At 44.1% G+C, this 22,757-nt stretch overlaps 2 protein-coding genes across 3 annotated transcripts in view; one reads left to right on the forward strand and one right to left on the reverse strand.

Annotated features, from left to right (window-relative positions):
• The window catches only part of CRAMP1 (cramped chromatin regulator homolog 1), a 49,513-nt gene extending 40,846 nt beyond the window's left edge, over nt 1-8,667 (reverse strand). Inside the window, exons 1-2 of one of the 2 annotated variants that reach the window (XM_062504011.1) lie at nt 8,466-8,667; nt 5,937-6,280 (exon numbers count right to left, since the gene is read on the reverse strand). In XM_062504011.1, coding sequence (XP_062359995.1) covers nt 5,937-6,279 — 343 coding nt within the window. In that variant the 5' untranslated portion in view covers nt 6,280; nt 8,466-8,667. Of the gene's footprint in view, nt 1-5,936; nt 6,281-8,465 lie in introns of those variants that run through there. The other variant, XR_009933726.1, reaches the window with a different exon arrangement.
• A 9,857-nt stretch (nt 8,668-18,524) lies between these two features.
• Nucleotides 18,525-22,757, forward strand: part of IFT140 (intraflagellar transport 140) — an 80,505-nt gene continuing 76,272 nt past the window's right edge. The window contains exons 1-2 of the mRNA XM_062503452.1: nt 18,525-19,388; nt 20,489-20,710. Coding sequence (XP_062359436.1) covers nt 19,242-19,388; nt 20,489-20,710 — 369 coding nt within the window. The 5' untranslated portion in view covers nt 18,525-19,241. The remainder of the gene's footprint in view (nt 19,389-20,488; nt 20,711-22,757) is intronic.

Genomic DNA, 22,757 nt, shown 5'->3' on the forward strand with positions numbered 1-22,757 from the left:
CATTATCTCAATCTTACTGTATCCAATTCTTGTTACATGCAGAACAGCTGACGAGCTTTCATCCCCTCACTAATTATTGGCCATTCTATGATTAATTCCCAATAATGGATGATTTAAAACTTCTTCAATGCATTAAAACAAGAAGCTCCCCTGAGGCCAGCTATACCATTTACTGCTGCAGAATGCTGTGGAGAAGTAGGGAGCTCACTCTAATAACCTGCTCACGTGTTTGTTCAATGCAATCATTTACAGAAAAGACAAGACAAAGACAAGCTGAACATTCTCCCACTCTCTACTCATCTTGCATCACCCATCCAGTGACCTAGACATCCACACCATTACAGCTATTACAACACCTTCCCTTTGCTCCAAATGCACGAGAGCACTAGCACCTGTGTACAAGGTACAAGGCAGTCATCTGGATGTGTAAGTTCCCAGCATTCTCTCTCAGCTTTCAATACACAGTTTGCAAAGACTTCAGGTTTTTGTACTCAGTATTTGAACTGTAACCCCCAACAAAATCATGGGTCAGAGCACCAGCATTCCAGTAAAATTTATTAATTCCTTTTGTCCAGTGTTCTCTACCCATCTATATGTCCCATTATTAAAACTTCATTTATCTGTGATCAGCATATCATCATCTCAAACTACATTTCCATAGAAACAGCTGTTTCTTTAGTTTTAAGCAAAATATAAACACTTGCACAAGTTTATATAAAGAGATTTAAAGACTGCAGTTTCAGAATCCAATATGAAAATGTCAAACAACGGAACACACGTTTAAAATAACCGAGACACTGATAGTATCAGGCTCTCATTGTGGCTACAGACACAAGTTCTTCCTTCTAGGTAGCATCTCAGAATATGCCTTTCACTCTTCCACTGGCAGTTCTTACAGGCCAGCTGATTAATATTTTCTGTGACAGATGACACACACACACAGAAGCTGGAATCCCCAAAGTAAATTCTCACTACACCCTTGTATCCCAACACACAGACTGGGTTACAGGCTTAGCTCACAACATCTCAACTTCTTCAGGAATCACCAGTCACTGTAGGGGGAACATTCATTTGGGAACACCTTGATATACAGGATGGTGCATTCACACTCTCGCCTGCCACAGTTCACATGCAGAATGTTAGGACTAACTCACTCCCCAAAGGGCGGGATGCAAATACCAACTTGTAACAGACAAGTTGCCCGCAAGTCAACACTTCATTTTGCGAACTTTTTAAGTGCAAAGGAAGTTTTTTACCCTGCCTCCATAGGACATAGAATGGACTCCTGAGAAGGGCGAGCCTAGAACAGTTTATGTATTATTGTATGGTTATGCTATAGAGTGTTCTTGTTGTGAACATCCGAAGTTTGAAATATAAATGCACACAATATTCTTCTGAGTTGGAAGGGACCCACAGGGACTATGGAGTCCAACTCTTACATGAATGGCCCATACAGGAACTGTACCTGTGCCCTTGGCACTCTTAGTACCATGCTTTGACAGAATCAGCTAATCTCAGGCTCAGCTGGTAACTGTCCTACATGGACAATGGTAGCCTATCTTCTCCTAACTGTTGCTAGTTAGAAAATTAGAGGTAGCTGAATGTGTTTAAAGTATACACAGTGCTGATTATCAACCAGAGCCTTCTAACAAACCAACACTGAAGGCTTGCTTCTCTATGGGCAGGATATGTTTAGTACACAATGTATCAAAGGCAGCACTATTTGAGCTAACCAAGAAGAGCTATAAAAAGTCCCCCATGGTTTACTATATATTTGGTCACTCCCAGATCTCCTGTAAATCACTGTTCTCTTGTTCTTCCTGAAGAAAACACCCATAAAGCTCAGTGTGGAGTTCCACTTAACACAGCGGCCATGCAGTCTCGCAGGCAGGTACCTGTCAGAGCTCAGTACCTACACCACAGGAGGAGAAAATCCTCCTCTTGCAGTACAGGATGACATACTGTTGAGTATTGGTCCTGAGCCACTTCCAAAGGTAGGGAGGGAGAACTGGCATAAATGGGATAGCAAAGAATGAATGAAAGCATGTCAAGGTAGGATGGAAGGAAAGGTGCCAAGCGCAAGTGAGATGGATAGAATTAAGGAGAATGTCAGAACAAGGGACCGTGCCAGGTAGTTTTTAAACAACGGTTCATGTCCTAGAGAAATAATTCTGGAGGAATAACATCTCAAATGATGGTTACAGTATATTCTGTAACATATGAACTCAGGAAGATACAATAAAACACTTTGTAAGTACATACATCAGGTATTTTGGTATCTGAATCCTCTCTACAGGAGACAGTTGATTTAACCCATATGCTACCGAACATGAAACTCTCGCAAGCTGAAATAAACTAGACTGCTTTTCAGCAAGTTCTATACCACGCCAAAAGACAGAACACTTTAACTTAACTGAGTAAGTCCTTTTTCAAAAAAGAACTGCTTATTACAGCAAAACAAATCCAAATACTTGTTTGAGCAATTCTACACATTTTAGAAATAAATCCAGAACAACTGCATAAAAGATATCTTCAAACTTCAGCTCATCACCATTAGGCTGGTTCTCTGACTTCATTCTGCGTTCAGAAAATGGATAAAAACAGAAATGGCAATACTCTACTCAGGTTCAAGCTACATCTACAGCATGTGATGGCAATGTGTTCCACACTGCCTTTTATCCACAGCATACACACATATTCCATCCACTCTGGCTTCATGGACCAAAGCCCCAAAACACATCTTAATACCTGTGCTCAGCAATCACATGGTATATTGGCGTTTGAGAAGCAAATTCTCAGAAATCCCTCTTTTGCAGCAACCTTAACTTGGCCTGCATCTCCTCCCTCAACAAGCCTCCCTGCACAGGAACTCCCACAATAAACTGTCTTGACACCCCTAGTCCTTCAAGCTCCTGCTAGTTTCATGCAAGTTACTTGAAGAGTTCCTTGCTTCACAAGTCACACCTCAGTTCAGGGGTAGACTACAACCTTGAAAATACAATTAAAAGGTGATGAACAGTTGAAAAGAGTATGATAATAATTAAAAAAAAAGCAGATATTTAGATACTTGTGCAGGAAATTTAATAAACCTTCCCACAGTTCCAAATGGATTGGCTATTGAGGTGAAACAGTTTTCAAAACTTTATTTTACTGTATTACTTCCTACGCAATTTTTGCCCTAAACTCAAAAGTGCACCTCACTACACAAATAGCAAGAGGCAGAATTCAAGGGTGCAACTGAAGAGTACATCAGGGCAATCTGACTATTAGCAACATGTTTACACACTCCAAGAGGCATAACCTGGGAATGATTATGAGCAAGCTCCCCTGAACCACAGTAAGATAAAGTTGAAAAGTCAGCAGCTGCTGAGTGGGCACACTCTTTCGAGTTTACAGCCAAGTTTATTAATACTTTGTCTGCCACAATTAAGGACTCTAAAAGCATGAATGCCAAAAGTAAAAGGGAATTTTCAACACACAGGAAAAAACTACTATTTTCAAAACTTTTCTGAAGGCAAACCAATGCCTGCTGAGCAACTGTAATTTGAAAGAAAGTGCATTGATCACACTCCTTAAAAATTGGCAAGTGAGAGTTTTCCCTTCAGAATACAGAAGTTCTAGAAGTAGAATCACTTAAAAAATGTTGACAGTTACACAGCATTATTGAATGCCTATGACAAAAAAACAAGTTTCACTGGACCAAAGCGGAGGCATGGTCTGGTCACTCCAGCTGGCCACTGTCAGAATTACTTGCGCAGAGACATCACCTTGACTTTGACATAATCCAAAAGCTTCCAGGTTCAGAACTGAGGCACTCCAGCTTTTCATCATTTTTATACTTACAGAGAGAGGGGGAAGTTAGTGGGACTGCTAATGAAAGAATTTAAGTCCATTCATTCCCTATCAGAAGCTGGCTCTCTGAGATGCTCTGCTCAGAACACAGAGCACTGTGACTTGTGAGTACAATGCATTTCACTAGGGAGAATTTAGACAAGCCTGGAAAACCTCTCATTATGCATCTCTGAACATAAAGAATTCAAACTAGAAAGGATCCCAGTTCATGGCTCTGTTGTCCAAAATCTGACAATTATAATCTCAACCATATCAGAGAATTCAATCAATTGGACACATTCACACCAAATCTGGCCAGGCAGAGCTGTGGCTGGTCTTAAAATTGAAAAACTGAAAACACAGTGATAATTCTACCACTGTCACTCCTGATGAATTTAAGAAGCTCTCCCAAACCTGACAATATGGTACAGTGATTGCAAACACTATCCATGACTGGTTACTGATATAGTATTTTCTGTTCTGTATGTAATTTTCTTACGTTTGCTTTGGAATTTGAATTGCAAAAGTGAAAGAATTTTTTCCCTATTGTGTTGCCATTCCTAGTTAAAATACATTCTGCTGCTCTAGAATTGGAAATAAATGTTCATGTACAAACATGAATATACACTTGCATAAATACATGTGTTTGTTCACACATGTATGCGCTTCCAAATCTATCGAATAATTTCAAATGGACATATTCAACTTGTGAATCATGGACAAGACATATTTCAAAGAAACACCTCCTCTCATCTAGTAACTATTTACAATCCTGGAATTAATTATAAGCAGTCAAACACTCCTGGGTATTCCATTTGTTTGTTTATTTGGTTTCACACAACTGGAAGAAAAATTACATAGGCCTTTCTGTTCTGTCCTCTACCACCACACAGAGCTTTCATTTAACATTCAAGAGATTAAAGAGGACTTACTAAGGTATTTAAAAATAGTTTAGTCAATTATACCAACTGTCAAGCAACTGAGTTCAAGAACATTTTTCTGATACAACAATAACTAAAATACTCCAATTTGCACTGCTTTATTAGTGCAACACAAAACTCAGAACTGTAATGTTTACTTAATCCCCAGCACGTGCACACTCCTGAGATGTACAAGAGTGAGGTAACTGCCAAGACATATTCATACTACATGGAATTATACTTCAATTTACCAGACAAGAGTAAATTTCATTATTTTAAATGCTGATGCAATCTTTGAGTGGTGTTGTTCTCAAAAATTAACAGAACATAACACTTGAGTACTTCAGCGCATTGTATTCAAAATTGGGCTCAAGTACAGCCCAACTGCAGTGCTAAGATGCCATCTAGTCACTGCTGAGCACACACAATAGCACCAAAATATTCAAATATCCCTGCTGCCTTCCAGCTATTCAGTTAGAAACAGCTCCAAAAAAAATCAAATTCTTGTCTCCAATGCTAAGTGAAAAAACAGGTGTGCATGTCTGTACCTACAGACTTTCAGATGTATACAAACCAATCTTAATAAAATCTCGAATCACTTAGATGCCCAAACTGTTTTGAAACAGTGAAACAAGACTCCCAACACCTTAGAAACGATTATGTCAATATGTGTATTTCATCACTGTTTCCAAAATAGTTATCTGGATAATAGACGTAACTGGGGAAAATCACCAATCTCTTGTGGATGTTTTTTTTCCCTGTACTAACTAGCACCCAGTGAATATTTTGTTACTATCCAATAAGAGAATTCAGAGTGCGGCCACCTGATTACAGAGCTAGTTAAGAGTCTGATTTCCTAATCAAAATACAGGCATTTCTCAAAACTCAAAAGAGATGAAATAAAGGCATTAAAGATTTGCTTCAATAATGTAGAATTTTTTCGTCCTCAACATAAATATCCAGACCCCCTATTTCTGGAAGCGCAGAGAGGACAGTGGGCAACAGAGAAGTTGACGCCTTGGGACACAAAGATTTCAGTCAGGAGAAACAAGCCCCAAATCACCTTCCCAAAAACAAACAAAAGATGGCATCTACAGAAAGAGAATGACAACCCACAGCCCGACAAGTGACTCCCCTTTGCCATCCCCCTTGCCTGCATGTTTTCCGGGTGTCAAAACACACTACCTTTGCCTTTCCCGGCAGCACTGCTGCCAACCGAGGAGGATGCCTGGGAATCCTTCTTCAGTCTCTTGCTCTGAGGTCTGACGCTGGACCTGAGAAAATGATGCTGGTCCTGGCTCTGGGAGGGCTGGAGAGAGGCAGGGGCCGGTGACAAGTTGGGGTTCGATGGGGGGCTGCTGGTAGTGTTGCTGTTAATGATCTCTTCTTTCTTTGTGCTGCTGCTGCCTGGAGCTGCTTCTCCTCCTCCTCCTGCCCCTTCTTCCAGGGACTCCTCATCTCCTCCTGCTCTCTTGCCCAGCTTTTTCACCCCTTCCTCCCCGCTGCTCTCTCCCAGTTTCACTGTCATCCTGCGGGGGAGGAGAGGGAGAAAAGAGGGGGGCACACAGTCAGGCCAGGGAGCCCCCCGGGGAGGCAGAGAAACCCCTGGGCTGAGAGGGGAGAAGTTTAGCTGCAGAAATTCCTCTCAACATGGCCGCCGTTGTTTGTTACTAAATCCCCTTTCGTTTGCTGTCCCGACCCAACAACCTGTGCCGATGACGGGAGGGAGAAAGCCCCGCCACAACCCCCCCTAAACCTGCCCAAAAGGCGGCCAGGGCCCCCCGGTAGTCCCCCGTCTCCGTCCCGAAGGGCTCCGGGCCGCCTTTGGCCGAGAAATCGCCCGGCCAAACTCGGGCGTGTGGCAGCGCCCGCCAGCGCCGGAGGAGCGGCAGCCGCAGGGCCGACGGAGCAGAAGGGAGCGGGGAAGTGCTGCTCCCCCATCCCACCCCATCCCACCCCTCCGTGGCTCCCGAGCCCGGGGCTCTCCTCCCTCCTCACCGCGGAGCCGCGGCCCGGCCCGCCGCGGGGGGGGGTTCCATGCTCCTGGATGAGGCGGCGGATTCTCCTCCTCTGTGTGTGTGTCTGGGGCTGGGACTGGCCGAGGCTCCCGAGGTTCCCGCTCCCCTCCGCCCCCACCCCGCACCTCCCCGCGCTCATTCCCGCCGGGCAGCCCCGACCCCGCCACCCCCGCCGACGGCAGCACCATGGGCCGGGTCTGTTCTGTCACTGGCAACGGGCAGGGACCGGCTCCCCAGGCCCGCACCCTCTGCTGGGAGAGAATTACTGCCACCCCATTTCCCCCCATTTTTTCTTTCTTCTTCTTCTTCTTTTTTTTTTTTTTTCCAATTTGGAGGGCAGTAAACTTCGAAGGCACCTATAGCGGTTGGGCACCTTTGCTTCATGGCTTCTGGCCATGCAAAGACCCTGGCCAAGCAGGGCATCCCTGAACCCTTATGTGCCAAGGGAGCATCCCTGTGCTTTCAAAGGCATCTGACAACTTTTGGACCTGCCACTGGGACCAGTTGCTGGGATGACCACTTCCTGTGCTGACTTTACAAATCCTCTCAATTCTGAAGGCGTTTTTCAAACACTTGGAACAAAATGACAGATAGGGGCACAAACTTAAGGCATCAAATCACATAATCTGTTAAAACCCAAAAACTGTTTCAGTTTTTCTTAAGGACTGAAAAAAAATACTGACAGCATATCTAAAAGAAGTCAGTTTCCAAGAAAGAACCAGTTAGAGCACCCAGCAAGGAACAGCACTTGGGATGCAGCTGCCTTGACACCATGGCAGGAGCCACCATCCAACTTCCATCTAGGGAAAAGATAACAAAAAAAGAGGAGGAAGTTCTGAATGTCAGAAACATTGGAATGACTATGGATTAGGCTGAAACCAGCATGAAGAGGTTCAAATTAAGGAAGATGCATCAACATGATATGGCACACAAACTCATGAAGTTACTGCTAACAGGTTCTACTCCTACTACTAAAATTATGTTTTTCCCTCTAATTTTCAGCTAAACCACTGAACCCATCCAGAATTGTGTCAGGCCATGTTTCACCCCTTGAAAATGCTCAGTAATCTGATCTAAACTGTGGATCTAAGCTCACACTGACATTTGGCTATTCACCTGACAGGTTCCTAGTTCCAGACTGGTTCTTCACACACCAAAACCTACAGTTTCTACATATTCTGAGGACAGGTACCTTCCAATTCTGACAGTGTGTGCCCAAAAATTTTGTGTAGGCAAGGCCTAAATAATTTCAAGCTTCGTTTTATTGCTGCAAATTAAATGATGCACCCACCCACTGGCCTCCCCCAACAATTAGAGAGGTGGAAACAAAGACGCATTCCTTGGGGACAGCTCCTTCCTGGACCCGAGTAGCACACCCCAGGATCTGACCCACTTCTCAACTACTGGCTCCTTCCAGCATTCTGCCTAAGCCCTACCTGCACTTCCCCCGTTATAGCCGCTTTCTCTTTTCGTTTTCACCTTGTTCCTCCTTTCCCTTTTTCTCCCAAAGTGAAAATTTCTTCAGCCTCACTACTTTGGTCGTCTACACCCTCGTGGCCGTCCCTCCGCTGCCTGCCGAGCGGCAGAGACGCGTTCCCCAAGCGCGGCCGGCCCGGAGGGGAAGCAGGGCTGGGTCGGTCTCCCCATGGCCAAGCGCGTCCCGCCCCGCAGGCTCCATCCCCCGCCCCTGCCTCACCTGCCGCATCAATGCCGTCACGCAGCCTCCGCGCTCCGGCTCGCCTGCCGGCGGCTGCCTCGGCTGCTCGGGCACCCGCAGCCCCAGGCACTCCCGGGGTACGCCCAGACCCGCCAGCTCCCGAGGCGGCCGGCGCGGAGCCCAGCGGCCCTCCCAGTTTTGCTGGCGGCGGCAGCCCCCGCTCCCGGCTGTGGGGCCGACCTCTTCCCCGGGCTGCTCCGAAACCCAGCCGCGGTCCCAGCGCCGCCGGGCTCGGCCGGGCTCGGGGCCGCGGTGGGCTCGGGCCGGGCCGGGGCCGCCGCGGTTCCGGTTCCTCCTCGCCCTGCCCGGTCCGGGGGCGGGGCCGCGGCGCGCGGGCCCAGCTGAGAGCACCGGAGCTCCCCGCCCCCCCAAACAACGCGCCCCATTGGTCGGCGGCGAGCGGGAGCGAGGCGGGGGCGGGGCCGCGGCCCTAGCGCCAGCCAAACAAAGCGCGGCGCGGGACGGGTGACGAAAGTTCCGCGCGGAGGAAGAGGCTACAGCGAATGTCCGCCAGGGGCGGGGTGAAACTCGAGACGTGACCGTTGATTGGCTGAAAGAAACACCAATTGAGAGCCCTCTAGCCGAGCCCTTGGGACGGGCCTCAGGACTCCATTAGCCAGGGAGCGGATGATTCTCATGCGGTGCAGTATTTGTAGCTACCAGGCGGGGGCGCTGTGGCGCCGCCCCCGCGCCGCCCCCGCGCCGCCCCCGCGCCGCCCCCGCGCCGCCGACTCTCCCTCGTTTCGCTGGCAGCTCGGCATGGGCGCGGGGCCGCTCTCCCTGGAGCGACTGGGACGTTCCTGGGCTGCGTGTGGGAACAGGCGCCCCTTCCCGTGAGGCCCTTCGCTGGACCAGGGTTTGCTGCTGGGCATCCTTCTTTTCTCAGCGGAGGCTCCTTGATGTAGACTGATTCTTCTATGTGGTAACTTCAAGTTAACTGATAATTTTTACAAAATCTTATAACTGATACTGCGTAAGATACTTTTCCCTTAATGTGCTTGTGGAATGAACATTAGATTATCCTCTTTTTTTGATTCTTTATAACTCTCATAGCTGGAAAGGATGCCTTAGTCCTCTTCTGATGAAAATCTTTGTAAGTTTAGAAATAAAATCATAACTAGTTGAGCTTCGTGATGTTGTCTGAATTCTGGAAAATTTGGCTCCTGTGGAGCATGTTGCGAGTGATCATCTATAATAATAGAACTGTAATGGTCTTGAGCACTGTCTCATCACCTATATTTATGCTGTAAAGTGTATTTGTGAGTAACCAAGTTACTCTAAATGGAATTTGTTAAAAATAACTTTGTCTCCAGTGTCAAGCTTTGCATTTAAATCTGCAGCTTAATTGTTTGGGGTTTTTAAAAGAGAATATTTTTCAATTTTTTTATAATCTAGCATGAGATCATATGGCTTATTTCTGCTGCTTGGTTTGGCCATAAGCAAATTCAACAATACTGTTAGGAAATGATGGATTCTGCATCTCCACGATCACGTATTTCTATAGTGCTTTGCCAAGAGATGTGGAGTTATGTTCAGCTCTCCAGTTGAAGGTTTCCATTCTCTGTATATAAATAACTTTCCATGCTTGAATAGCCTTATTGCCTCCAGTGGACTGTTAAGGTGTGGAATTGCTCATGTATCTAAAAGTTTGTAAGAGAAAAGCTGACTCAAAAGGAGTTGGACAAGAGCTGAGAGACGAGGTAGGGTGAGATGTCAAAAGACTCTGGAACTTCCATTCGTTCAGTTTTGATCGCGGCCCTTCCTCGCTATTCTGTTTTTACAGACCTGTGCAGCTACAAAATGTAAATAATTTTCCAGCATTTGTTGCCATAGTTTTCTAGGCCAGGCAAGAGCATTAACTTGGATTTGTTGCACATCCTGTGTATTTTAAGGTATGAATACCAAATTGCATTTTTACTAGAAAATAGAGGAAGCAATGCAGAGCTGTTCAGCAGAAGGATAAAGTTAATACTTTAGATTTATGTTAAACTATTTTTAATTTTGCATCTAATGTGAACGATCACTGCAAGTTATAACATGCAAGTACTTTTCCAAAGATCCTATATGTAAAAGCCACCAATATAGTGAATATTCTTTGTTATCCTTTTAGATTATTTAGAAGCTAGTACATTTAATTCATAATTTATTTCTTCTTAAAAGGCTCTGAAGTTGTTTATTCTGGCAAACAATAATGGATGATCTTTGTGTTGCTAAAGCAGTTCTTCCCTGTCCAGGTAAGAGGAAGGACAGACTCCTTTCCATGGAAGGACAGACTGAGAACAATTGGCTTGGCAGAGGCAAGAGATTAATTGCTGACTCTGCTTTGGGATTTGGACGTGAGTGAGCTAACAGGGCTATTGCATGTCCAAGGATCCACTATGAAGAGATGCCATAAATGACTCTTAGAGCTGATGCCTTGAAAGGGAGAAGATAAAAAGCTCTAGAAAACAGGACTTTTCTCAGTTCTGCTGCTCTCATCTATGGGGGTTGCTGGTATGTTGCAAGAAGGTCTAAAGCTAGTGGTTTGCCTCTCTACCTGAAGCCTGCCCATAATTCTAGAAGATATACTCTGTGCCTCTCACTGGGTACTTTCTCCGATTGGTACCAAAACAGAGTTTTGTTGTCGTTGCTTGTTTTTTGGTTGTTTGGATTTTTTATCAGAAGAGTCCCTGTGTATTTGGGAAAGAAAACTGATAAACATCACGCAAATCACATGTTACACGTGGACAATCAACCTTGAAATATGCAGGAATTGTTTGTCATAGCTGTACCAGGTGTGGCTTTTCATCAGCTTGCATAGAAGTGTGACTTCAGGGGAATGACAAATGACAGTGGATTAAGACGGTGCTGTGAGGATTTGGTCTTGAGTTTTTTCAACCCTTTTGAAGGTGTTAGGCAAACCTGGCTGTTAGGGCTGGCTGCAGGCCCAGGGGACAAGAGCTGTGAATAGAGCTGGGCTGTCCCTGACGTGGGTTGTAGGTGGTGTGCTGAGTTGGAAGATGGCAGCATGATAGGAGGGCTTTATGGGTTGTCTGCATTTAGATGTTACTAGAAAAACTTGGTCATTAAGTTAAAAACTTTTCCCCCCAAAACTCTGAAAGAGCCACTGAGCTCCGGGCTGTACAATTAAATATGTTTACGCGTTTCTATAACGAGGTTCAGCTGGGTCACGCTCCGTCACAGCAGGTGTGTGATAATGATGGGGGCCGAGAGGGTTTGGGGAAGGATCTCGATTCTTGGGGCGGCGGCATAGTCCATCACCTGCGATAGAAGAAGTTCCTCACAGGTTAGGCCACCAAACCCTGAAGACAGCTCTGGGACCCGCGTGCGGCGCGGCGACAGCGCAGCGGCCACCCCTCGCCGGGACGCACGGGACCCGCTGCGCTCGGCGCTTTCCGCCACTCTCCGTGCGCCGCCGGGCAGCTTCGGCCGTTCCCGCCACTCCTCGGCTCCGCTCGGCAGTTTCCGCTCGCGGCTCGCCCCGTTGTCGGGGTAACGCAAAGCATCGCGGAGCGAGTGCGGCCTGCGGTGCGGGCGGTGAGCGCGGAGGGGGGGGGGAGAGCGGGCGGCGGGCTCTGCCCACGGGCGGGGGGGAGCGGGCGGCGGCCTCCGCCCGCAGCAGCTCGCGGTGTGCCGGCCGGCTCTCCGTGGTTGTATCTGGGCCCGCCGCGCGGCAGCGGCGTCCATGGCGGTCAGCCGAAGGTGAGGGGACGCTTGAGCTGCTGCCCGCGGGCGGCGGGAGCTGGGGAGGAGGCGGCCGAATCCGCCCGCGGGCGAGAACGTGGTGGCGTGGCCCGCGTGTTTGCTCTCTCGGAGCCAGGGAGTTCGTGGAGCCCCTTGTTTTGTGCCGGCGAGTGGCGGTCACGGCCCGGACGAGGGACCCGCGCGGGGTTCTGTCCACTCCAGGAGCTGCCCATGGCAGCAGCAGCCTGGGCTCTGCCTGGCGCAGGCTCCCCACACCTTCTCTTCTGTGCTTGTGCGAGATTCAACCGGGATTTTACTTCATCTATTTTACTAGTTAGAGGAGATTGAACACAGCCATTAAGTATCTTTTTGTAGCACGGAGCAGTTAGTATAATTTTTTTTTTTCTGGGGCTGGCTCTTTTTAACAATTTCAGATTTAGAAAGCAGCATTCCTTATAGGTAGGGATTAAAGGAAAAACTGCTTTTGCTTTGGTAAGTGCTGAGTCTTGAGGACAGAGACCCCTCTCACAATGCGTGTTGTGACTGGGGTGCTGGTGAGTCCACAGTTCCGCAGGTACAGCAAACCAAGTTGCTATCAACCTCACTTAAATGTGATAACATTCTGACAGAACATAAAATCAGCTTTTTAAGTATTGTCCCCAAAGACAGGATAGCATTATTTTTTCCTGAACGTTGATGATTGTTTTGTGAAATGCATGTGTGTTCTGGCTCACTGCTGTCATTTGCAGCTGTTGATGTTGTCTGTAGTGTTTATCTCTGTGAACATCGTGAAGTTCAACAAGGCCATGTGCAAAGTTCTGTACTGAGTTGGGGCAATCTCCATTACCAGTATAGTTTGAAGGATGGACAGATTGAGAGCAGCCCTGAGGAGAAGGACTTGGGATACTGGTGGATGAGACTGGAAATGACCTGGCAATGTACACTGACAGCCCAGATGCCCCCATTTCCTGGACTCATCCCCACAGCATGGACAGCAGGGAAGGGGGGAATTCTGCCCCCCTGCCCCACTCAGGTGAGACCTTCAGGTGTACCCAGCTCTGGGGATCCAACATAGAAGGACATGGAGGTGGTGGAGAGAGTCCAGAGGAGGCCATGGAGATGCTCCAAGGTCTGGACCCCCTCTGCTCTGGAGACAGGCTGGAGAGCTGTGGGTATTTAGCCTGGAGAAGACAAGGCTCCAGGGACAACTCATCGTGGCCTTCTAGTATTTTAGGAATTCATCCAGTGCCAGAAGTTAAGGGTACAGTTGCAGTACAAGGTGCAGGTTGAGCTTTGAGTAGCCATAGCAAGAGGCTGTGAATTGCTGACTCTTTGCATAGCACAGGGCATGGGGACAAGTGGCCCAGTCAGGTGAGGGACATTCAGAGACACTCAGCAGCAGCTGATAACCCCCAGACTTTCCTACCCTTAGACTGAAAGGGTGTAGAAGCCCAGGGGCTCCTTTGTGTGACATTTCTCCCTGGAGATACCAGCTTGAGCTGCAGTTTTGTTATTGCACCCAAATTAAATTATTTTAATGATCCAGACATCTGAGACTGCTATGGGAGACCTGTGGTTGAGCTGGTAAGGAAACCTGGTCTGACTGTGTGGGTGTGGAGGTGTAGCTGCAAGGGGGCCTCAGTCGTAGCTCAGGTGGTGTGGGAGTGACTGTCACAGTGGCTCCTGGATGGTTGGACAGGGAAATTGTCTTTAAAAGAATTTAATGGGAGCTTATAAGAAAGATGGAGAGACTTCTTACTAGGGTCTGTACTGACAGGATGAAGGGATAATGGTTTAAACTGGCACATGTTTAGTTAAGGCATAGTGAAGAAAAGTTTTATTGTGAGGGTGCTGAGGCCCCAGCACAGGTTGCCCAGAGAAGCTGTGGCTGCCCTTGGATCCCTGACAGTGTCCAAGACCAGGCTGGACAGGGCTTAGAGCAGCCTGGGATAGTGGGAGGTTTCCCTGTCCATGGCAGGGGGTGGGACTGGATGAGCTCAAGATCCCTTCCAACCCGAACCATGCTGTGATTCCATGAGGTTGTGAGAAACAACGCTCACTTTTAAAAATTCCGAATGTTTATTAGACCTTAACAAATACAACAAAGGACTGAATAAAGAAAAAAAAGACAGCGTCTTGAGAGTCGGTGGCCTGTAAGCTACGAGCTCATCTGTGAAATGGCTGCTCTGCCTTTTATACCGCGGGGTTACTCCAGGCAACTGTGGCCCCTCCTGCAGTCTGTCAGTGAACTCTTTGCCGTTTATTGGCGAGACTGTTTTCTTGCAGCATGGTTGGAGGTCGGGTGTTGTCATGCCGCACCTCCTAGTAACAAGCCTTCCCTCCTCCCAAATGCCCCGGGCAAGGGGCAAAGGTACACGCTTTACCCTGCACATGTTCTGACTACCATAGGCCAGCGCTTGGCAACCATACAATGGGGAAAACAGAGGATATCTAAACAACAAATCACAATAACATAACTATATATAAGTAAAGCTTCTCTCAACATACACATAATATTAATCTCTTAATTGCGAGAGCCAACCATCGCATTATCAGTCTCTAACAAAGTGCAACCATTTTTAAGAATTTCCTGTGCACTGTTTCAAAAGTGTACGTCGGATGTATCTAATTTGTATACTGAGATCAGTCATGGGGGCTTAGTCATGTTCTATTCTGAAACACAAAATGGTTTAACTTTTTCAGATTTTTTTTTTTTTAAACCTTGGAAAAATAGAACATACAGTGCCAGAATAATTTGTAGAGGCAGTGTTATTTGGTTTTCTTTTTCTTTGAAGATGCAGCTGTCAAAGCTACAATGTAAATACATGAGGTAGCAGTGAACATGTGACTAATGAATTACCAAGATCATAGCAATGATTGTTGTTTTAATTCTTTTTGCTCCACTGAGTAATCCACTTATGTAAGCCATTTATTTATTTGTGTGTAGCAGTCTGCCCCACAATTCTGTTACTGTGATGGGGAAGAGTATTTTATATTTGGGGTTGTCCATAATTTGCATGACAGTATCACTGAATCTTGTTTTAGTAAGTGCCAGTCTGCCATTTTAAGTATACACAGCATAGGTTGAAAAAAAAATTCTCAATGTCTATTAATTCCAAAAGTTAAATTAGTGAGCTGAGCAAGAGATGCAATTTGGAAACTTTATAAACTTATTTCTGTCATTGAAGGCGAATGAAATATCTAAATAAGTAGTATCTATGACTACAGATGCAAGGACGACTTAAAAGCAGAAAATTGTGGCGATAGAGAAGACATTACAGCTGTATGGCTTGCGTGATAAAATTGTTATTTCATATGAAATGTAGTTTTGTTTTCATTTAAGCATGTTATATTTTTATTTTAATCTGAAGTGAAGTTCTTTATTATTTCAAATTTTGAGCCCATATAAAACTTATAGTCAAATATGGACTAATTCCTTCCTCTCTTAGAGGAAAATGAAACAGATAAAAAAAGGAGTAAAATAGTAGTATGGGCATAGAACTCTGGAACAGTACTGGAGATGTATGAAAACTTTTAAAATACATGAAATCAAGAAGAAAAGCTCTCAACATTTTATGTTAATGATTTATTGGGTTGTGTATTTTTTGTGTGGGTTTTTTTTGTTTTGTTTTGTTTGGTTTTTTTTTTTTGCATGGCAGTAAAACTAGACCCACTCAATGTCACTATGGGAATGCTGAGGATTTTGAAGGATTGTGCAGATAAAGATGAGTGGATCTTGTTGAAAGATGAGATGGTTTGTTCTTAGGCTGACTGCTTTTATCTGCTCTCATATCCAGTAGTTGATGTTGTTCCTTGTATGTGTCAGAGGCAAGATCCAGAACTCCCAACTTACTGAACAGAGTTGCCCACCTTTCTAAATTAAGTGCCCAGCAAATTAGTTATTTTAGGTGCTGACAAAGATTTAAAGAAAAGAGACCTTAAGAGTCTGTTCATGCCTGTTTTACATGGTAGTGGCTTAGGCAAGTCTCACTGCTGTGCACCTTGTCTGAACTGTGTGACAGTGCAGCTGATCTGAACCTACCCCCCAAACTCAACTAGCCTAGAAGTAAACAAATCCCCGACTGAGGCAATGATAGGTTGGATTCAAACTTAAACACGGGATCCCAGCCAATCTCATTCAGCCCTAAATGCAGATGGATCTTTGGCCATGGAGCTGGGCGGTATTAATTCCTCAACTGATCACACATGTAAGCATGGGAAATTTATATCTCCTATATAAGGAGGCACTGAACAATAGGCAGGGCTGTTTTGTCATGTGGCCAGGGCGAGTCCTGTGGTATTTCTGTCTCTAGCCACACAACCTTAATGTACAATGTACCGTGCCTGTGGGTTCTGTAAAAAACGTGATTTGTGCTAACTAAATTGTAACTATGTTGGCAAAATTGTATTCATATTAATAGAAAATAATTGTTACAAAGCAAAGAAAGGAAATAGTGATGAAAAAGTAGATGGACTCCCTCCGATGTCAGATAGGGGTAGTAGAAGGATGGAGGCTTGATAAGCCACATCTAGAAATAAAATTGTGATCTTGGACTGGGCCAAATTGGGATGACTCCAGGCATGGAACTTGAAAGTACATGACACCAAGCCTAGTGCACCTGCACTACCTGCAAGGTTACAGAGCAGACACTGATGAAGAAAAAGAGCCTTCATTGGAAATAAGACCCCCCAAAAGGATGAGAGACCCCTAACTGTTCATAGAGCATGTGCAGTACAATATATTGACATAGATTTTAGAACTAGAAACTAGGAGGAGTTTTCCAGAAAGTTTTGTATTAATATGTATTAGCATATAGCTTCTAAGTGGGATTTTTGATTTGATTGATATGTGAGGAAGGGCAAGGCCCTCCCTGTATCCCTGGTCAGTTTTGCTCATGCTTTATACAAACCTAAATTATAATGAATTACTTACTGCCAAATTTTGTATATTTTTAAATATGTACATTTAATATATTTGATTGTATTAATTTGTATACAATTGATACAATTAAGAAATTGCTGCTAAATTTATTCTTGTTGGTTGGTAAATTGGACAGATAGAATAACATTTATAACAGTTCTGAACTCCTGGTTTAGCTGTGCCATAGAAAACATCTCTTCTCCTTAAATATCACAGGAGTCTTTTAAACGTTTCGTGCTTGGGGGCTTTTTTGTGCTGTTTTTTTGGGGGAGAGTAGTTTTTCACTAGGTCTTGGCAGGGTTCTGTACCTGGGGAATAGTAACCCCATGCCCCAGTTGAGGCTGGGGGCTGCCCTGCTAGACAGCAGCCCTGTGGAGAAGGACCTGGGGGTCACCAGCTGTCCTTGACCAGCCGTGTGCCCTGGGGCCAAGATTGCTGATCCTGGAGTGTGTGAGGAAAGGCACTGTCAGTGGGTCAGGGAGGAGATCCTTCCCCTCTCTTCAGCCCTAGTGAGGCACATATGGAGCACTGTGTCCAGTTCTGGGAGCTGGGCCTGCTGAGCCTTGAGAAGAGATGGCTGAGAGGGGACCTTGTCCTTGTCTGTCAGTATCTGCAGGAGAAGCTCAGGAGAATGGACCAGGCTCTGCTTCATGGGGTTCAGCAATGGAACAAGAGGCAATGGGCAGGAAATAGAACACAGGAAGTTTTATCTAAATATGAGGAAGAATTTCTTTACTGTGTAGGTGACTGAGCACTGAATAGGCTATCCCAGAGATGATGTGAAGTCTCTCTCATTGGGGATAGCAAGAATTGTCGGGATGCAGCACCCTGCTTGAGCAGGGTGGTTGGACCAGTTGACCCGTTGAACTCTATGACTCTGTGATTATTTGCTAGTAATTTAAGGTTTTTTGCTGTTTTTCTAGCTGGTTTTCTTTTGAAACTGAGCTGACTGGATCCCATGACACAAATCCAAAGACCATTTCTGTGTATAAATTATTGCAGATTATTAGTGAGGCCCTCGATGTCTGACCCACAACACTGAAAAATGTTTTGTTCTCATGTTCTTTTCTGTACAACATCAGCACATACTTTTTTTCATTCAAATGTTGGTAACAGTTTCAATATAAATAGCAGATAATGTGATTACAATATGTACTGTTTTGAAAAGCAAAACCAGTGAGACTTCAAGTCAGTAATACAATTTTTAATAGGGAAGAGAAAAAGGAAAAACAAAATATATGCAATAATAAAAAATAAAACCACTGACAGAGTCAGAATACAACCTGATACCCTGTCAGTCAGGGTGTTGGTGCAGTCCGATTAGATGGTGGTTTATAGTCCTGGATTACAGATGTGGTTCAGTTGAAGCAGTGGTATTGTAGAAGGTGCAGATTTCCTCCAAAGGGTCCAGCGATGATGTGGAAAAAAAGCCTGGTTCTTCCTCTGGAATCCAGTGGAAAAAGGCTGCCTTTGGCGTTCTAAACCTCAGTTTTTATCTAGGTAGGAAAGGCTTGGCTCTGGCTGGAGCATCTCCCAATGGGATGATGTAATCTTATCAGTTATAGAGTAGGACTCGGTGGCCCATCAACAGAAGATGCTTTCCACAGAGATAAGGATGATCACCCTTCTCAGATGGTAATAGAATATATATCTTGTAAACCAGGCCACAATAGTACAAGCTCCAAAATGGTGACAATTGTTGAAACTTAGCCCAGACATGAGACTTTATAACATAAGAGTTTGGTCTGTACATTAATCAACATATTTGGATATGAAATACTGGAAGTAACTTTCTGGTAAATTATGAGTTATTTCAGAGTCCTTTGAAGTAGGCCAGCACATGCCACTGGTGAGAGAATGGTACCAGCCTATGCACACTGTGAATCTACAGAGTATGAGGCTCAGTATTTCTCTCTTTTTTTTTTTTTTTTTTTAAGTGCCACTCTGACTTCTCTCATGTCTGTATAGTGTGTGAAACAAGATGATGCTGTAGTTTTATTTTCCCCCTATGTTTTAACCCCATGTCATTATATGTAGTACATAAATTAAGTATAGCTTACGTGTAGTGCATATGTATTATCTACACAATCCCTGGTAGAGCTGTTTGTTTTCCTTGTACAGGTGTGTAATCTGAGACAGCTCCTGTTGTTATGGCCGTGTACATAGATCATCGAACAGATGCTCCTGATTCTGTTGCCTCCCTTTCCCATATAACGTGGCACCCACTTCATCCACTCCTGGCAGTTGCTTCCATCAGCACAGCAGCTGGGGGCTGTGTGGATATCTACCTGGAACAGGTGAAAAAATCAGCAACTTTGCTTTTGGTCTTGATAGAGTCACAGGATGGTTTGGATTGGAAGGGACCTTTAATATCATCTTGACCCAACCACGTGCCATGTGCAGGGACACCTTCCATAGACTAGGTTGCTCCAAGCCCCATCCAACCTGGCCTTAAACAGAGATGTGAGAGGTATGAGAAGTCACAGCTTCTCTCAGAAACCTTTATCATCGTCCTAATTTAAAATTTCACATTTTTAGTCTCTATTTTTGTGGGCTTACTTATCCTCCTGAAGTCTCTCTGGGTTTTAATTACTGTCTATTATCCTGTGCTATCTAGAACATGACAGATTCATGAACAACTTATTATATGTATTTTTTTAAAAAATCTTAATAAATTAAATTGATCTTTCCTTTGAATTTTGATGTTTACAGCCTGTAAGTCTTGTTTGTGATGGTTACTGATTTGCTTTTTGCTTCTCATAGTATGAGAATTTCAGGTTTATAAGTAAATGAACACATGCTGCTGTTGCTTTTTAATTCTTAAGTGAATAGAACATACTAAGAAATGGAAATTGAACAAATCATTCCACCACCTTAAGACTGAACTGATTTTCTGCCTGCACACAAATATTTCTTTTGCATACTCTAACTTTTACATGAGAGCCTTGTGTAAGACTTTGGTTTGCATAATTTTTAGGGAAGTAGCACTGAAAGGTATCTAGCAGCAGACTTACTGAAACACATAAGTCTGGTAATACAATAGCCTATAAAATATGTACTTTTCAAAGTGTATTCTGAAGAATTGTCATCCAAATTTAAACAAAAGGAAATACTTAGATTAAATGATTCGCATAAAATATTCTTGCGAACCATGCTGAAAGAAGGATCTGCCTTTAAGAACTGTTGAAGCATTAAATTATTCTATGTCCTTAGTGATGTGCTTTATTTTTTTTCAATAGCTGGAATTTCTTTTGATCTTGAAATGTGCTCAAAGCCTTCTTATATCCTTTAAATGGATATAAAGGGAGAGAATGCTTGATATTGATTGGGCTGTGAATCTGAAGGTTTAGCTGCTGGGTTTCCACTGGACTGAGCTCACACTGATTTCTGTTTGCAGGGAGAACATGTGCCTGATTCCCATGTTGAGAGAAGCTTTCAGGTCACATTACTTACCTGGCACCCTTCCAGACCCATTCTGGCATCAGGATGGGAGACAGGAGAAATACTGATACTGAACAAACAAGACAAGGAACAGCACACTGTACCCCCAAATCACAGCACCAAAATCACAGTCCTGAGCTGGAGTACAAGTGGTACCTGCCTTGTGTCTGGGGATGGGGTGAGTAGCTGAAATGCCACGTGGGTTTGATGTGGAGCAGTCTTGGCAGCTCTGTAATGGGAAAGGATCATGGAATGGACATCCGTGGGGAAGGGAGAGTTATGTGGGAGAGAAATTTTCTTTCCTTAGGTACAAATTAAAACTGTTAGGGAATAAAATCAAATCTTATTGTTTTAACTTTTTCTATAATATTATTCTACAATTAAAGAATTGCTGTTCTATAATTTTTCTTTAAATAAAAGCATGTAGGATCTCAGTGAGTGCTGAGCGTTGATGAAGGCTTAAGGCTATTTCATGGATGGAGTAACTGAGGTATAGACAATTTGAATTCTTTTGCTCCTGTCCATGCACAAATTTTATGGCAGACTCAGGAATAAAGTCTAGATGTTGAGAAACAAATTCTCGCTACAACATATTCATCCATAGTGCAGAGCAGTGCTCACAGGAAACTCATGCTAATCTCTCTTTTTCTGGCTTTATTAATGCCTTAAAATTGTTTTAAATTGATTGTATTGGGAAATGTGACACTATCTCTTATGAACTGGTTTCCCAGTGAAATGAGAAAGTAGCTATTGAATATTCAGGATTAAGTATTCACAGAAGATTCTGATTTTGCCAGTTCCTGAGTAAGCCAATGAAGAAGAAAAAAGTTTTTTTTTTCTGTATTTTCCCTGATACAAACTTGAGCTTGCCCAAGAATTTCAGTTCTGCTCTTACCTATATGTTAGAATTCGTATTCTGAGGAAAAAATTATTTTAATTCATTGTTTGTAAAGTTTTGCTGCTGCATTTGACAGAAATGCAGAAATTCAAAATTGAGTAAAAAGGGAATTTATCATCTTCTTTATTGGAAAAGAGGAAGTTCTGCCCAGGCTAAAGATGGATACATCTCGGTGTAGATGAGGCCTTAATCATAATGAGACAATACATTGATGTAGACAGAGCTTACATTTATGAACAAGATTCTTTTCAAATTGATTTCAAACCAGTGTCATTATGCTATGGTCTGATGTGCAGCACAGATATGCTTCATTTCCTACATATTTTCCAATAGTTCCTAAGTTTATTTTTCAGATTTTTCCCATGAGGGTTTATATTTAGGAAACTTCCATTAGATGAGTGCTGCCAGGATCATGCTCTGCTCATATTAGAGGAAAATCTTTAGAAAGAAAATGAGTATTTGGACCCTGATTTGATTTCTGATTCAGCCAGAGGGTGGTTGGACACTAGATAGGCTCCCCAGGGAATAGTCAGAGCTGCAAGGCTGCTGGAGCTCCAGGAGCCTTTGGACAACACTCTCAGGCACAGGGTGGGATTGTTGGGGTGTCTGTGCAAGGCCAGGAGTTGGACTTGATGATGGAAGTGATGTTGGAAGTGTGAGTCACTTCCAACTGAGTATATTCTGTGATTCTATCTTCACTAGGATTTCTGTCATTGTACATCCTGAAGTGCAAGAAAATTGTATGAAAATAACAAAGTTGGAATAGGATGCTGTGAAAATCAGAAGCTCTTAATTTTAAGTAAAAATAACATGGATGATTTTCCACATTTTGATCACACAGAGGATCTAGGTGCTTTCTATAATCAAAGCCTATTTGTAAGGCAAATTGCTTTCATAGCAAAGAACTAAAGCTTTGAGTTTTTAAAAATTACTGGGAAGTTGCAGGATAGAATCAGAGAATACCTCCATTTGGACAGAATATTTAGCTAGATTATAAGGTCAATGTCCTGTGTCCTTTAAAAATATCATTTGAAAACAGATGAGTTCTGCATCCTCTCCAGTGACACTTAGGAGAGGTAGTGAGCCTTTTTTTGTTTCCAATCTCATGTGTTCCAAACTAAGAATTTAGATTGCAAGTAGGTTATCTGAATATAGGCTGGAATATATAGAAGGAGATGGAAGGAGGGTCAGCAGCTTTAGAAAGCTACAGGCTTTTCCCCCAGCTTATAAATTGTGCAGGTGGTTTTAGCCGGGGTCCTTGGAAATTGATGACATATAAAGCTAATGGAAGAGTGAGGGGAGGAATCAACAAGTTCATAGGATCCTG

This window comes from Cinclus cinclus, chromosome 16 (assembly GCF_963662255.1).
Source record: "Cinclus cinclus chromosome 16, bCinCin1.1, whole genome shotgun sequence".
Lineage (NCBI taxonomy): Eukaryota > Metazoa > Chordata > Aves > Passeriformes > Cinclidae > Cinclus > Cinclus cinclus.